At 43.3% G+C, this 17,641-nt stretch overlaps 1 protein-coding gene across 2 annotated transcripts in view; it reads right to left on the reverse strand.

Annotated features, from left to right (window-relative positions):
• DROSHA (drosha ribonuclease III) overlaps positions 1-17,641 on the reverse strand; it is a 651,577-nt gene that overhangs the window by 181,455 nt on the left and 452,481 nt on the right. For both annotated transcript variants that reach the window (XM_073630893.1, XM_073630892.1), the window contains exons 19-20: positions 7,214-7,274; positions 6,367-6,426 (exon numbers count right to left, since the gene is read on the reverse strand). In XM_073630893.1, the coding sequence (XP_073486994.1) occupies positions 6,367-6,426; positions 7,214-7,274 (121 nt within the window). The remainder of the gene's footprint in view (positions 1-6,366; positions 6,427-7,213; positions 7,275-17,641) is intronic.

Raw genomic sequence — 17,641 nt, forward strand, 5'->3', positions numbered from 1 at the left:
CACAGCCTACAATAGCTGTAGGAGAAACACTGCAAGCTGTCCTGGAGCTGTTGGAAAATTGTGAGCTGGAGGGGTTGGCAGAAACCAACAAACTGCAAGTATGGTAACATGTAGAGATACCAAGAGACCTTGGTTACTTAAAAAAACAGCTGCTAAACACAGTGAAGATTATATGGCTGGAGGTAACTCTATCAATGTAAGCAGTAGCAAGAACAAACTGAGGTGAACTCATGACCCTTGTAAGGAGAGCAAATGGAGAGACAAAGTAACTGTTTTTCTTTCACAAACTGATGAGCTGCTTGCTAGTTGCTTACTTTGCAGTGTTTAATACAAATGAGAGAAGTGTTGGGATGCCCTAGGTAAGCCAGTGTTTCTGATCTGTCAATTTATAGGAAGGTTATGAAAAACTTTTGGCAACAATTGTTAAGCTGAGTCCTTTCTACATACTGTATGACACAAAGTTTATGCCCTAAAATAATCAGGATCCATTCATACTTATATGCTTTGAGCGATAACAAGCACACATGACAACGTACAATGCACACAAAAGTGCATTTATTACTTTTAAATGGCACACATTAAAGCAGCACAATGGCACACATTAAGCAGGACACCTCTGACGTGCCTGAATTGCAGCACACTTCAACCCATGATAATGCACTATAGTGCATTATGATACACTGAAGCAGAGAAAAATGGTGCATGTGTTTTTTTAGGTCCGTTGTGGAGTGTTGGTATTCCAACGGACTGGATAGATGTGAATGAACACGAACTGTAAGGCTTTACATCTTGCAACTGCTAAGTCGCTTTTTACAGGTTTGCAAACACATGCAGTTGGGACTCTTGTTCTTATTAAACACTAGAGCAGTGGTTCTCAACTCCAGTCCTCAGGACCCACCAACAGGCCAGGTTTGCAAGATAGCTGAAATAAATCACAGGTGATATCACTTGATGCTCAGTGATTGCAGTATTCTAGTCTGCAACTCCCCAAGGTAATACTTAAAATCTGGCCTGTTGGTGGGTCCTGAGGACTGGAGTTGAGAACCACTGCACTAGAGGAATTTTTTTATTTTTCTTGGCTCACAGGATTGAGAATTAGTGAATGTATTTGTTTAATGCACAACTGGCAAAATGCCATTCCAATATGCACCTCTCTTGATAGATGGTGATAAGCTGCTTGATGTTTCTTTTCTATGCAGGGTTAAGGGAAAAGTACAGTGTAAGTTCAGTTTGCACACATTCCAAGTTATTTTTGCAGTGTTTACTTTGAGGGAAACCCTAACTGACTTTTTGTAAAACAAAAAATTTGCTTCTTGGCTATCTTTGGCTTTAGTACTTAATAAATCACTGACCGGGAAAAAAAGCACGTGGATCAGGAAAGTCCAAAGTATTTCATTACTGCCAACATGTACCAGCTCAGTGACTTGTATTCTATTGAAGTCAATGGTTCAGCATGACTGCCATGGCACTCCTTTTTTCAAGGTGAACAGCTTCATTTCTTTTTCTATATGGGTTTTCTTTAAAGTAATGTTCTATGTGGTGTTTACATTTTAAGCATCCTCTTTCTTTTGCTACCTTATAGCAATCTGTAGATCTGTCATTACAGGCAGGGTAGATTAGCTACTACAGTCAGGGCACATTCACATCACATCAGTTATCTGTGGCGCATTTAAAGCAAGCATGGTAACGAATAATACACCAAGGAGTTGGATCAAAGAACAGGGTGCCTAACACACAAGAACAGATCAAAATTCAGACCTGCAGCATCTTTACTATCGTCATAGTGCATTACCTCACATTACACCATATAGGTGTATTGGGGTCCACAGTACACCAATGCACATAAGGTGTGTTACTGCTCAAGCTAACCTAGTGGATTCAACATACTCCCTGGGCGAGAGGCCCTCTCTGCATCCCTCCCTTTCCTCCCCCTACATTCCGCTTTTCTTGCTCTGGGGACATCTAATCCCAACATCCTTTCCACCTTTGGCTACTCCCCCTCCTCTGTCTCCTAGACTCAGTGATGGGACATGCTTTTCAGATATGATGTATATCCCTGCCTACATTCCGCTTTTTATATTGTCTATTCTCTGGGCTAAGCAGGCCTTAGGGAAGTACTTTTTCCCACTAAGTTAATAAAAAAGTTACAATCTAAATCCTTACTTTATTATATTTTATTTTACTGTTTCATGTATCCAAGTATATATTTCTTGGTCCTTTATATAAATGTGTGTTGGGCATCATAGCGTGACACACTAAGCACAATCTCCACAACCGTAATCATTTTTATGACCACCTATTCTGTGCAACACTGGGCCTGTTGTTCCCAAACTCGGCCTTTGAGACCCTCTCTGTATTTGACTGTGATATTGTAAACATTGCTTTCTATGGCTGCTGTATGTAACTTTCTTTGGAAAATAAAGGAATTATAAAAAAAGGTGTGTTACTGCAGAGCGATGATGTAGAGGACAATTATTCTACCTAAATATTGACTGCTAATAAGACACCATTAATTAATAGTTTAATATATTTGAAAATGTTGTCAATCCTTTTAATGATGTGGATTGGTGTAAATTGCCCAATAAGGTATTATCCTATTTGTTAATTAATTGTTGGATTATTAAAGTTATTAATAAAGATTTTGATACATAGTCATACTGCTTGGACCTTAATCAACACCCTATATTTTATGGTCTTTATTCATAGGTATATTCTTTGGCTTGTTTTTAGGTGCTAGGTCCACACCCTCTAGTCATGGTAAATTGGTGGACTTAAAATTCTTTATTTCCTTTCTTTGTGTCCTTTATAGGACATATTTTACTTGGTTAATAAGACATCATCCCCACACAGAGTGCAATTTTATCAGCAAATATGGCTGTCCCTACTGTATGTACAGATATCATTTAGAGCCCTTTCACACTGACAGCGTGGCCGCATTATCGATAAACTGCTGCTAGTTTTAGCCGTGCTTTACCGTCATTTTAGAGGCACTTTTAACCCCTGCTAGTGGCCGAATAAAGGGTTAAAAGCACCCGCAAAGAGCCGCTGCGCTTTGCAGGCTCCTCGACGGCGCTGCCCATTGATTTCAAAGAACCCCAAAGATGCTGCTTGCAGGACTTTTTGTCCTGCCAGCGCAGCCCCCCAGTGTGAAAGCACTTGGGTTTTCACACTAGGACTACAGATGAGGCATTTTTTCAGGAACTATTTTTTGCGCTAAAGTGCCTGAAAAATGCCTCCAGTGTAAAAGGGGTCTAAAAGCTATATGAAATAAACATGCATCTTTAAAAAAGAAAAAAAAAAAAAAACACAATAAGAAGAATATTTACAGCTAACAATCTTCTTTATAGGAAAGACTATATATATATATATATATATATATATATATATATATATATATCACACACACATATATATACACACAGTATATATATATATATATATACATACATACACACACATACACACAACAGGTAAAAAAAGTATTGAACACATCACCAATTTTCTAGGTAAATATATTTCTAAAAGGTGCTATTGACATGAAATTTTCACCACATGTCGGTAACAACCCATGCAATCTATACATATAAAGAAGCCAAAACAAATATGTTCAGAAATTAAGTTATGTGTAATAAAATGGAATGACAGGGAAAAAGTATTGAACACATGAAGAAAGGGAGGTGCAAAAAGGCATGGGAAGCTAAGACACCAGCTGTCTGGTGGGAAGCTAAGCCCCGGGTTCACACCTATGCGAATTAGATGTGCAAAAGTTTCCCCACATCTAATTCGCATAGTAGGAGAATGTGACTGGCTCCCTATGGAGCCGGTTCACATATCTCTGGGGCGGCTGCAGAGCGCACTGCACAAAAACGCTGTGCGTCTTTGGCTCCGTTTCAGGGCCGAATTCAGGCATAGAATCGGCCCTGATTCATCCCTGAAACGGGGAACAGGGACGCACAGCGCTTCTGTGCGATCCGCAGCCCAGTATAGTGTGAACCCGAGCTTAGACAACATCTATCGGTAATTAGAAAGCAATCCTGCCCCTTGTCAGTGCAAATTAATATCAGCTGGTTTAGTCTCAACTGATGATCTATAAAAAGGTGTCTCATTACCAAGGTGTCACACACAAGAAACATCTCATGATGGGTAAAAGCAAAGAGCTCTCTCAAGACCTTTGCAATCTTATTGTTGCAAAACATACTAATGGAATTGGCTACAAAAGGATTTCTAAACTTCTGAATGTTCCACTGAGAACTGTTAGGGCTATAACCTGGAAGTGAAAAGAAAATCATTTCACCATAAACCAGCCACGACCAGGTGCTCCTTGTAAGATTTCTGATGGAGGAGGGAAAAGAATTATCAGAAGAGTTGTCCAAGAGCCAAGGACCACTTGTGGAGAGCTTCAGAAAGACAGGGAATTAGCAGGTACAATTGTTTCAAAGAAAACAATAAGTAATGCACTCAACCACCATGACCTGTATGCACGCTCACCATGAAAAACTCAATTTTTTAAGAAAAAGCATGTTTAAGAGCGTTTAAAGTTTTCTGCACAACATTTGGACAAGCCTGTGAAATACTGGGAGACTATAGTCTGGTCAAAGGAGACCAAAATTGAACTCTTTGGATGCCATAATAAACACCATGTTTGGAAGTCTAATGGCACTGCACATCATGCCAAAAACACCCCCATACCAACAGTGAAGTTTGGAGGTGAGGACATCATGGTATGGGGCTGTTTTTCAGCATACGGTTCTGGCAAACTTCATATTCTTGAAAGAAGGATGAATGTAAAAATAAAAATCTGCTGCCATTTACCAGGGCAATGAAGATGAAATGAGGGTGGATATGTCAGCAAGACATTGGGAGTTATTTACTAAAGGAAAATCCACTTTGCACTACAAGTGCACTTGGAGGTGCAGTCGCTGTAGATCTAAGGGGGACATGCAAGGAAAATAAAAAACAGCATTTTAGCTTGCGCATGGATTGGATGATAAAATCAGCACAGCTTTCCCTAATTTCAGATCTTCCACTCAGATCTACAGTAACTGCATTTCCAAGTGCACTTGTAGTGCAAAGTGAATTTGCCTTTAGTAAATCAACCCCAATGATTCCAAACACAAAGTCAAGGAAACTCTTAATTGGTTTCAAAGAAAGAAAATAAAGCTGCTAGAATGGTCCAGCCAATCACCCGACTTGAACCCTATAGAAAATCTATAACAATAATTAAAGATCAGAGTTCATAGAAGAGGCCCACGGACCCTTCAAGATTAAAAGACTGTTTGTGTGAAAGAATGGTCCAAAATCACACCTGAGCAAGGCATGCCACTAGTTTCTCCATACAGGAGGCATCTTGAAACTGTCATTACCAACAGATTTTATACGAAGTATTTAAAAAATTTCAGTTAGCGTGTTCAAAACTTTTTCCCTGTGTCATTCCATTTTATTACACATAACTTCATTTCTGAACGTATTTGTTTTGGTTCCTTTGTATGTATAGATTGCATAGGTTGTTACCGACACTTGGTGAAAATTTGATGTCAATAGCACCTTTAGAAATAGATTTACTTAGAAAAATGGTGACATGCTCAATATCAATACATATTTTACCCGCTGTGCATATATATATATATATATATATATATATATATATATATATATATAGGTACCCCAGGGCACATACATAGTAAATACAAAAGGACGTGCACTACAATGTATCACATCAAACAGGTGTAAATGTAAATGCAAATTGTGGTGTGCTGCATTGCCAAAAAAAAAGTGCAAGTAGATTTTTTTTCATGACCTAACATGTACTAGTGACACTCCTAGAGGCACTGCCATGATGTACCATCTGTATGTCTCATTCAAGTTGAACATACAGCAGATTCAAAGAAGTGAAGTCACACTCCAAGTTTCAGTCCCCCAGTCAACTTTATTTATACAGTGCTATATACCGCACAATTCCCTTTTATAAGTTGAAACAGCTAAAAAAAAAAAGAATACAAAAGCCTAAGGACAGCCAAGCACATTGTTCACTAAATATTTGCCAAAATGCTCAGTGCATACTGTTTGCAGTGTTCTGCGGCTCTTATATTACAAATATACATGTATAGCCTAACACATTTTAAGGCATTATGTCTCAAAGGGCAATGTAATGAAGCATAGTAACTGACAGCACATTATAACCCTGTACATAATGACAGAATGAATGATCATGTCAACATACAGAAGTTCAATGAACAGTGCCCAACAACCAAGATCTAATGCAATAAAACAATAAAACATTATGTAATATTAACCTGCTGTGCAGACAATGTAACAAGCTAAAATGACAAAGTTCAAATGAAAAGTAAAAAAAGAAGGGCTATTTACCTTGTTAAAAATTCAACCACAGCATCTCCTAAGAATTCCAAGCGCTCATTGTGGTTTATTCTGAAAAGAAAAAGTTCTGTTATTTGTGGATACAAAGTAAACAAAGCAACCCACTGTCGCTGCTTTTTAAAAGCTCTACATAGAGAGAATAGGGAAAAAAAGGAATTATATAATATATATATATATATATATATATATATATATATATATATTAGTGTGTGTGTGTGTGCATGCATTATTAAAGATTCACTAGTAGTGCGATGAACACGCGCATCATTTTTTGAAAGAGAAATGCTTTTGAATACATTTCTTAAGCCAGATACTGGACACAAAGAACATCTTATTGATTGTCAAGCTGCGGGTGTATAGGAGCATGGAATTAGTGCAGCACACAGCATGCTTTTTATGGATCTATACTGAAGTGGATATTGGGCTTGAGATAACAACAAAGCTCACAATTTCAATATTTTTAACACAAAGCCAACAAAAGTAGAGTAAAACAGAGCCATTACTTTTCTCTCATAAAGCATTTTTCAGGGGACGAACAGGGCAAATATGCTATAAGGAGATCAAATATTGGCTTTGACAATTCAGGTGGAAAGCTGTGAATGGCAGGTGAGATGATGACAATGAAGCATTTTGCCTTCTAGTGGAAGAAGCAATTGTACAAGAAGTATCTATAAGCTTCCTGCAGATGCCGCAGACCGACTGCTGCAGTCATCTATTTTGATTTGCTAATAATTTTAATTTAAAGGGGGAACAAAATCAACAAAAACATGCACAGACACATAAAATATGGTCACTTTAAACTACTAGGAAATGTGTAATAAAATGAAATTATTCTTACCGTGAAGGGGCTGGATCATCTTGCCCCAGACGAGACATAATGTTTATCAGCGTATTTATTCCTGTATCCATGCAAAATAAAAGTCATCATAAATGACAGATCAACCAGTCATAAAACTGTGAGCGGAAAGTTCACAGAGAAATGCGTTGAGAATGACTTAAATCAATAGTGCTCAGAAGCCGGCACTCGTAAAAATATAAGAGCATTTTCTCATCATATGCTTGTAAAACTAGATGGCCTGAAATTTATGTTTCAACTCTGCTCCTTTACTACAGTTAACACGAACAGCAATTAGATCTGTTTAATCCAATCATTTTATACAATGTTCTTCAAAGGGTATAAATTACTTGGCCACCGATTCATTTGGGCAAGGGCAACAAAAGCCATAATTACTGCAAGGCCAGCTTTTCAACAAACAATTACAGGATCAATGCACTCAATTTCCTTCTTTTTTTTTTTTTTAAGCATTGCAGTCATGGCCTGAGTCAAGACAAAACAGAAAAATAATATCACGAGACAAATAAAAACATCAGGGATACAAAACAGATTGTATAAGCTCCATTTACACATTTTCCTTAACACTAGACTTTGTTCTCAGTGCAGTGTGTACAATCATCCTGTCATTTGCACAACAGAGACCTAAAAGACAGCCACATAAATCAGAGGGCATTCCCAATAGTAGATAGGAAGCAACACTTATCTGAACAGAAACTGTTGAAACAAGCAACCCTTCATATTTGAACAATAGAGAAGTGCAAAGTGGGTGTGCTGCAGACACCTGTGACAAATGCTTACCCTGGGAAAAGTAGCAATCAGACAAGGTTTCAACTTACAGCCATTTCCCAGAATGCATTAGGTAAAAATAACCTTCTGTCTTTCAAACCACTTTAAGAATTGAAAATGAAAGATAGAAGTTGATTAGTTGCCACGCACAGGTGTTTCAGATTCCGGCTGTTCCAGTTAGAAAATGCTCCTCAATATCTTTAGTTGCGGTAAAGCTCAACAATTAAAGAGTCACTGCCCCGGCCGTAAGTATCCTATGAGTCAGTGAGTGGCCATTCAGAAAACTGCAGCCGATATTCAGCTTTTTTGCAGTGTTGTAAAATGTTGAGTCTTTTTACACCTGTACAGTTTACTGCAGCTTAAAGCGGAGTTCCACCCAAAAATTGAACTTCCGCTTTAAGTGTTGGTGACCCCCTGACATGCCACATATGGCATGTCATTTTTTTTTGGGGGGGGGTTACCCTGTTTTTACAGGCACCCAGCTCCCACTTCCTCCCCTGTCGGGACACGTCACAGGTGCCAGAAGATTGCCCAGCCAGTCACAGCGCCCATAGTTAGAATGCCGGCGCCGGGGAGAGGAGCGGGACTTCATGCGCCCGCATCACTGGACCGTGGGACAGGTAAGTGTCTGATTATTAAATGTCAGCAGCTACACTTTTTGTAGCTGCTGACTTTTAAATGGGTGGAACTCCGCTTTAAAGTGGTTGTAAAACTCAGTCATGAAATCTGAATGAAGCACATATATCTGTAGTGTTTACTTGTCTTTCTCCAAAGCTCTAAAGCAGTGGTCTCCAAACTGTAGCCCTTTGTTTAACTTTATCGATCCTTGAGTCATTATTCCTGCCACTGACACCAACAATGGGGCACAATTCCTGCCACTGACACCAACAAATGGGACATTATTCCTTCCGCATTGTTTACTCCCACTGGGCACAGCCCGGCACCCCTAAAAACTTCCTGACTGCTGCACACCAATACACATTGGCACAATGGCAGCGGTGGGCAAATGGGCGTACCTGTATGTCCCCTTTAACTGGCGGGACTAGCAGGCACCCAACCGCCGCAAACAGGGTGACTGTGCCCGCGGGACCGATGGACTCGATGTCCGCCGGTCTCCTGGCGATCGTGTCACGGAGCCACAGAATGGGGAAGTGCCTATGTAAACAAGGCATTTCGCCATTCTGCTTTGTGACATGACAGAGATTACTGCTCCCGGTCATCGGAAGCAGTGATCTCTGTCATGTGAGTTGAAGCCCATCCCCCTCACAGTTAGAATCACTACCTTGGACACACTTAACCCCGTCATCAACCCCTAGTGGTTAAACCCCTTTCCTGCCACTCTTTTACTGATTTACACAGTAATCAGTGCATTTTTATAGCACTGATCACTGTATAAATGACAATGGTCCCAAAATAGTGTCAAAAGCGTCCGATGTGTCCGCAGATCGCTGCCATTACTAGTAATAAAAATAATAATAATAATGCCATAAAACTATCCCCTATTTTGTAGATGCTATAACTTTTGCGCAAACCAATCAATATACGCTTATTGCAATTTTTTTTACCAAAAATATGTAGAAGAATACATATCGGCCTAAACTGAGGAAAAAAATTGTTTTTTTTTTAATATATTTTTGGAGGATATTTATTATAGCAAAAACTAAAAAATATTGCTTTTTTTTCGAAATTAGCGCTCTTTTTTTGTTTATAGCGCAAAAAAACCCCCGCAGATGTTATTATACAGGATTTATATAGCGCCAACAGTTTACGCAGCATTTTACAATATAAAAGTGAGACAATACAGTTATAATACAATAAAATACAAGAGGATTAAGAGGGCCCTGCTCAGAAGAGCTTACAATCTAATAGGTGGTGATCAAATACCACCAAAAAAAGCTATATTTGTGGGAAAAAAGGGACATCAATTTTGTTTGGGTGCAACGTCGCATGACCGCGCAATTGTCAGTTAAAGCGACGCAGTGCCGAATCGGAAAAAGTGCTCTGGTCAGGAAGGGGGTAAAATCTTCCGGGACTGAAGTGGCTAAAGTCTTAAGGGCAGTAAACTGGCCCTTTCTTTAGAAAGTTTGGAGACCCCTGCTAGCACTTCTCTTGCAACACAGGACAGCATTCTGCTGGGAGGATCGCAGAATTCCCAGAAAGACTGCCTTTAGCCAGCAACTGATGTATATGGGCTGCATCCTTACAACAAGTTCAAACGCAGGTACAGATGACAAACAACAAATAACAAACCAACAATTAATTCTACGGTATGTAGAGCGATGTGCTGTGGATACCTCTGGAGTAAAGGAGAATACATCATCCACTATGTGATACATCTCCTAATCAGTCACCCCTCTCCATGTATATCTACCACATCCTACAGACTTTCTTTTACTTTCCAAGGCTCTGATGAAGAGCCCTTGTGTTGGCATAACTAATTTTTAATGAATATCTTGTAACCTAGTTTGTATGCATTCGTAGTAATTTCTTTGTACTCATCTATTTTGTTTATGAATAAACTATATCACTTTGATTCATGCGTTAGATCACGCGCCTTCCATCCCCTCTTTTCCACGCAACACCTGCTCTAAAGCCTAGTACACACTAATAGTTTTTTTTGTTCAACCCAGCGGGCTGAAAAAAAACAAACAGACAGCTCAGGTCAGAGCCACTGTACTAGCTATGTGATGTTAGTACAGCAATGTCTCCTGTTCTATTGTGTTCTGACAGGGGGGCGGCCCCCCGCCAGAACACTCTGGTCAGCGTTCTCTGGTCGAGAGCATTGATCGGGAGCTTGTTGGCAGACCTATTTCAGTCATGCCCTTCAACAGTAGCCGTCCGAACGGCTGGCTTCTGTCGGACCGGCTTCCATAGATGTGTCCTGAATGTCAGCTGGTTTCTATTTAAACTAGTCGATTCTGCCCAACATTCAGGCCCCTTTGTACTAGGCTTTAGTTTAGTTTCTTTCTGGTGATTTGTTCCTCTGTTAACAGCATGTCTCACTTCTGATAAGTTTTCCAGACAAATGAGATACAATTTGTGTCAGGGAGGAGAGTTCTGCTGTGTGGAGGGGGATGTGTTCCTTTCATCCAATAAGCGCTCACACAGTGTCTCAGACCTCTAAATGCAGCTACCCACCCCCTCCTCTGTGAAACTGAAAAATGCAGAAGAATTACATCTAAAATCAACACTTTTGAAGGGGTGTACAAAGAAGAAGACTGCAGATAAACAAGTAAAACATATGTAGGAGGATTTGTTTCATTGCTGTGTATCATCTAAGGCTATTGACTTTACTGGGTATATGAGAGGGTGTATAACCATGTTAAGGCATGCTTTTGCCTCAGGTACAGGAGGTTGGTAAAACTAAAGTGAACTCAGTGATCGCAGTTCCCAACAATCAAGCACTTCATCAGTAGCTGCATTTGTCCCACTGGTAAGTTATCCTATGTCCTGGACCCTTCATTGAGAATTTTAATCCAGATTTTGGGTAGTTCTTTTTTTTCTTTTCCCAGGCCAGCATTAACTCATCTCCCTGTGTGCCAATATGTGTTAGGGTTTGTGATCTTGAGGTTTTTCTTCTGTACCAGTTAGGCATCCCTGTTTTTATATCAAGGATGTTAAGAGGTAAGACTGTGGAGAAGTCACGCACACTATGACAATGAAGTTCAGAAAATAAGTTACTATGGCGACCTTTGAGCTTATCACACCAAAACCTTCCATAGACTAATCTGCCTTAATGCCCAACTCCATCCAGAATCACTTCAGTGGAGAACAGACAGCCACTAAAACCCAGCAGCGTTCATCAAGAAAAACCCCACCTAACAGTGACTGTGCCTGTAGACTCAGAGGTTGATTACCTTAAAAAAAAAATTATCTGTGATTTTTGGATTGATCATTTAAGGTTAAACACTGCCTTATTCACAAAACTGTGTTATATCTGAATGACTATCACCCAAAAACACTAACTGCAATAATTATGAAGTGCTCCAAAGGCTGGTCAAGACACAAATAAAGAAGACCATAGACTTCAGAGTAGACAACCATCAACATGCATGCAGACAAAACTGATCCACTGCAAAAGCTATCTCATCGGTAGTTCACCTGGCTCTCACCCATTTGGAAAATAAGGATTTTTATGTTAGACTGCTTTGTTTTGGATGTTAGTTCCATCTTCAATATTATTTTTTTTATTTTTCAATAAAATTTTAAACACATTCAATAAGAGTATACAATCTAACATCATATAACATAGGATCACCAAGCCATATATTACGTGTTAATGCTAAAGGAAGAAAGAGAGGCCTGGAGCTAAGTGCAACGATGGGCGCAAGGACGGCATGACAATGCTGGGATGGCACAGTTGCCATCTTAAGAGAGGTTTCCCCTTTTAGAATAAGGGAGGGGCTGAGTGAGCAGTGAGGGGAAGTTGAACAGGATTGGGGAAGTGATGTAATTCGAAGAGCGGTGGAGGAAGAAGATTGATCACAGCACCTCGCCGCTCTTCAATCCAGACACATTACCCCCTTTTTAGTGACTCAGTGACCAGGATGGCGCGATGGAGGGATTTCTAGCTGAACTGAGAGCGGCGGTTGCCGCTCACGGCGCGGACTGGCTGCAGCAGCAGCTTTCTCATATAGCTGAGGACGGAGCAACGGTGAGCGGGGGGGGGGCGCCCACACCTCGTGTACGGCGGTCCCGGCCGCCTGAGAGGTACAGCCCTGCATCAGACCCAGGAGAGCCCAGGGGGAGGGGGAGACCAGAGGACACCAGTGATCCACAGAGCAGTATGAGCATTCGGCCCCCTGTGACCAGAGCAGGGGAGGCAAGGGGGGCCAGTCGCAGAGGCAGAGGGACAAGCGCCAGGATGCCATGCAGACCACGCGGCTCTTCCCCTCCAGCGTGTCGCAGGTGCATGGCACTGAGGGATGGAGCAGCAGGGACAGAGAGGAGGGATGACACCAGGGAGAGGGGATCAGCCTGCCAGGAGACAGCATAGGTGGCTGGGTCGGCTAGCATCACTCGGCAGCCTAGGAGTGGGTCAGCGAGGAATGCAGGGTCGGGCTCCAGTGCAGGAAGCAGCCAGGTCATACGTACCCCACAAAGCAGAAGTTGCAGGAGTTCATCGAGGGGGGCATCGAACGGGTCTGGCGGTAATTCTGAAAGAGAAGGTCGGCCACAGCACCGCAGACCCTCGGCACCCAGAGCAGCCGCGTCTGGGGTGCAGCAGGTGGTCGTAAGGAATGAACCCAGTGATGATCGATTGGAAGGAGAATTGTCCGGGTCGGATGGAGGAGAAGACCAACGACTTCCAGCGGCGGTGGTTCCAGGAGTGGCGGCTGTTGGGCCCAGTCCAGGGCAGCCCGGTGAGTGCGATTCTTCGATTTCTATTACATCTTTGTTACATGCATTATTGGGGCAAGGCAAACAGGGGGGACTGACAAATACAGGGGGGTCAACAGGGTCGGGGGTGACCGGGTCCACCATAGCTACAACGACAGTGGGGGGACCCGGGTCTGGGAACGCTGGGTTACGGGAACTGTTAGTTGGGCTGAAGGAGCTAGTAGCACGGGTTGAGGCAGGAACGAGTAGTAGTCCCGCGAGTGCATGGACGGCACCTACCCTCCCGCAGACAGGAGGGGACACACAGGGCACAGGCGTTCCACCGGTGGTGCCTGTAGTGGAAGTCCACCCGACAGCAGTGGCCACGACTTCGGGGGATCAGGGGAAGACGGGCGAAAAAAGGCCGGATTCAGTTAGGTTGGCAGATACGGCTAGGAGCGAAGTGTACGTGTGTTTTGAGGGCCCTTTGGGTGCTCATTTGAAGACGGAGATAAAAGAAAAGATATGGAAGGGCGAGTACGTGGAAATTTTCACGTTATTGCCGTTGGAAAAATTTAACCTGGATAGGTTAAAACTAGTGGAGGGCAAGAAGGAGGATGAGGAAAAGCGGAGATACCGCTTAATTCCGCGTACATTTGCTAATTGCCTACAGGCGTTTGCCATTTTAGCAAGCGTGGTAGGTGAAAAGGCACCAGAGAACTGCTCAGCTTTATTAGTTTATCTAGAAGCCATTAGCGAAGCCCACAGGACGTATGGTGGCATGGCTTGGCTACGTTACGATTAACAATTCCGTCAGCGGATGGCGGTAAGACCAACTCTGTGCTGGGACCATAAGGACATAAGCCTATGGATGAGGTTGATGATGGCGGCGAGGGCCCCGAATCAGTTTTTTCAGGCAGGGGTCGGAGGTTCCGCAGCTCCAGGACAACTGGCCGAAAAAAGATGGGGTTATTGCTGGCAGTTCAACGAGGGCACCTGCAGATTTGGATCCAACTGTCGCTTTAAACATCTGTGCTCCGGCTGCTGGGGATCTCATGCGCTGTCCAAATGTTTTAAAAAAGGAAAAGGTTGGGTTGGAGATGCTTCGGGTAAGAGGGAGGACTCCGGTGCGGGTGGAAAGGATGCGTCCTTTCCTCAGTAGATACCCTGATCGGACAGCGGCTGCTATATTAGAAGCTGGATTTACGAGCGGTTTTCGGATTCCGTGTTCTTTGGCAACAACACCGCCAGAGGCTCAGAATCTGAAGTCGGCGATGCAACATCCAGCGATAGTTGCCGAAAAATTGGGGAAGGAGGTGGCGTTGGGTCGCATGGCGGGCCCTTTCAAAGACTTGCCGCTGCCGGATTTAGTGGTCTCCCCTTTGGGAGTGGTTCCCAAAAAGGAGCCCAATAAGTTTAGGCTCATACACCACCTCTCTCTTCCAAAAGGGGGGTCAATGATGCCATTGCACCTGAAGAGTGTGCGGTGACGTATACGTCATTTGACGCGGCTGTGGCATGGGTCCGGAGGTATGGGCAGGGTTCCTTAATGGCAAAGTCTGATATTGAATCGGCTTTCCGGTTATTGCCGGTGTACCCGGACAGTTTCCGGTTACTAGGATGTACCTGGGAAGGGGCTTACTATGTGGATAGATGCCTACCCATGGGATGCTCTATATCTTGCGCTCTTTTTGAGACATTTAGCTCATTCCTGGAATGGGCAGTTAGGGATGTCACAGGGATCAACTCAGTCATCCATTATTTGGACGATTTCTTATGTGTTGGCCCAGCTGGCTCTAAGATTTGTGCGGTTCTGTTGGGTACACTACAACACCTGGCGGATCGTTTTGGGGTTCCACTGGCCCCTGAAAAAACGGAAGGTCCAACTGTGACTATAACGTTTCTGGGCATTGAGATAGACTCGATGAGGATGGAGTGCAGGCTGCCGATGGACAAGCTGGTGCAGTTACAAGAGGAAGTGCGTGGGACCATAGGGGTTAGAAAAATACAGCTACGGAAACTTCAATCTTTACTGGGAAAGCTGAACTTTGCTTGCCAAATCATGCCGATGGGCAGAGTTTTTTGCAGGCGTTTGGCGGCTGCTACAGCAGGGATCAGGGCGCCAACACATTTTGTCAGTCTTACTCGGGAACATAGAGAAGATTTGCGTGTATGGCAGGTTTTCTTAGAGTCCTTCAATGGAAGGGCTCTTTGGATGTCTGGTCCCGTCAGCAATTGTGACCTGGAACCATTCACCGATGCGGCCGACTCCACGAGGTTTGGGGCTTTCTGCAAAGGTCATTGGTGTGCGGCCAGATGGCCGTTGGCATGGCAGGAGGCAGGGTTCTTGAAGAACCTAGTTCTATTGGAACTGTTCCCTATTGTTGTGGCCATGGAACTGTGGGGGGAATCCTTCAGGAATTTAAAAGTATGCTTCAATTGTGACAATTTGGGGGTGGTCCAAGTGGTTAACCGGCTGACTGCAGCATCGGTTCCAGTGGTCAGGTTGTTAAGACATTTGGTGCTTTGCTGTTTACAAGTGAACGCATTTATTTATGCTGTACATTTACCTGGGGTCGATAACACTTTGGCTGACGCTTTGTCTCGTTTTCAGTGGGACAGGTTCCGGACGTTGGCGCCAGAGGCGGAACAACAAGGGATCGCCTGTCCCAACTGGATGTGGAACATTGCTTTGGGATCGCAGCAAAGTGGATTCAGCAATCCGTGAGTAGGGCTACATTGACTGCCTACTCCAAGGTATGGACAGCATGGTTTACCTGTTTAACCGAGTTGGGTATAGCCTCTGATGATCCGGCAGTCGGACACGCTGTCCTGTATTTCATCATTCAGGGTTTTGAAAAGGGTATCTCGGCAGCTGCCATAGACCGCGAGTTGGCAGGTTTGGCCTTTCTTTTTAAATGGCAAGGGCTCTGTGATTATACCAAGGAATTTTGGGTAAGACAGGCTGTAAAAGGGTATAGGAAGACACACAAAAGCAGGGATGGGAGGCGACTGGTATCGTTTGACATGTTGAGAAGGTTGCTTGGTTGTTTGGAAATTAGAGTGTGGATCAGAAGGTCTAAGACTGATCAGGCTGGAAAAGGCAGGTACTTGGATGTTGGCAGGATTGACAAGGTAAGTATCTGCCCGGTTAATGTCGTAAAATCCTTTTTGGAGATTAGATCGGAGTTTGAGGGGCCCTTGTTAATACATGAGGATGGCGTGTTTTTATCAAAATTTCAGTTTATAGCGGTTTTTAAAAAATGCATGGTCAGGGTGGGATGCGACCCGCAACAATTTTCTTCTCATTCCTTTAGGATTGGGGCGGCCACAGAGGCTGCTAGGGCAGGTTTGAGCCAGGGCGTCATTAGACGTATTGGAAGGTGGGATTCGGATAGATTTAAATTGTACGTCCGCCCACAACTGTTGCAAGTATAGTTGGTTAAGTTTACAGGGCATGTTGTTCGATACTGTATGTTTATTGGAGTTTGTATTGTTCTTCTTGTTTACAGGTAATGATGTGGGCCTGGTATGGATACTCGGCCACTCGTACCTTTTTTGGGGGGCCAAGAGAGCCGACGTTCGGCCAAATGGCAGGCAGTTAAGGATCCCCAGGCAAGAAGCACTCATCAGGTGGATCGGGGTCCCGGGTATGCGATGGAACAGGGTGTTGGGGGAAGTATACAGATTTTCCAGATTAGATAGAGCCCCTGTTGTTTTGCTATTGCATGTAGGTGGGAATGACATGGGAGCCAGATCCATGAGGGATCTTATTCGGGACATTAAAGGAGATTTTTTGCGTTTCAGAGCGGCATACCCTGGTATGGTTTTAGTTTGGTCTGACATGGTGGGCAGGTTGTCATGGCGTTGGGCATGGTCAGCAAAGAAGGTAGACAGAGCAAGGATCAATGTGAACAAGGAAGTGAGCAGATTCTTTGTGAAGAACGGGGGCTTAGCCATCCGCCATAGAGAGCTGGAGGTAGATACCTGGAGGTATCTACGCAGTGACGGTGTACATTTAAATGAGGTTGGGACTGATCTGTGGTCTCTAGGTTTGCAAGAAGGGATTCAGAGAGGCTTGAGGGTGTGGAGGTGCGCGCAAGGGTAAGGGGTTACCCCTTTCGTGCTGTGGCAGTTTGTTGGTTTCCTTGAATAGGATATCTCAAGTTACATGTATGAAACATGTTGTACCCATCCAGGGGATGGGGGTTGCGTTATGGTACCATCCATTGGATGGGGGGTTTTGCTGGTACCCATCCATGAAGGATGGGGATTGAAGTTGTGTACTTTCAGGCTATGAAGGGCTTGGAGGAGGTAAAAAGGTTT

Source organism: Aquarana catesbeiana, linkage group LG05, assembly GCF_042186555.1.
Source record: "Aquarana catesbeiana isolate 2022-GZ linkage group LG05, ASM4218655v1, whole genome shotgun sequence".
Lineage (NCBI taxonomy): Eukaryota > Metazoa > Chordata > Amphibia > Anura > Ranidae > Aquarana > Aquarana catesbeiana.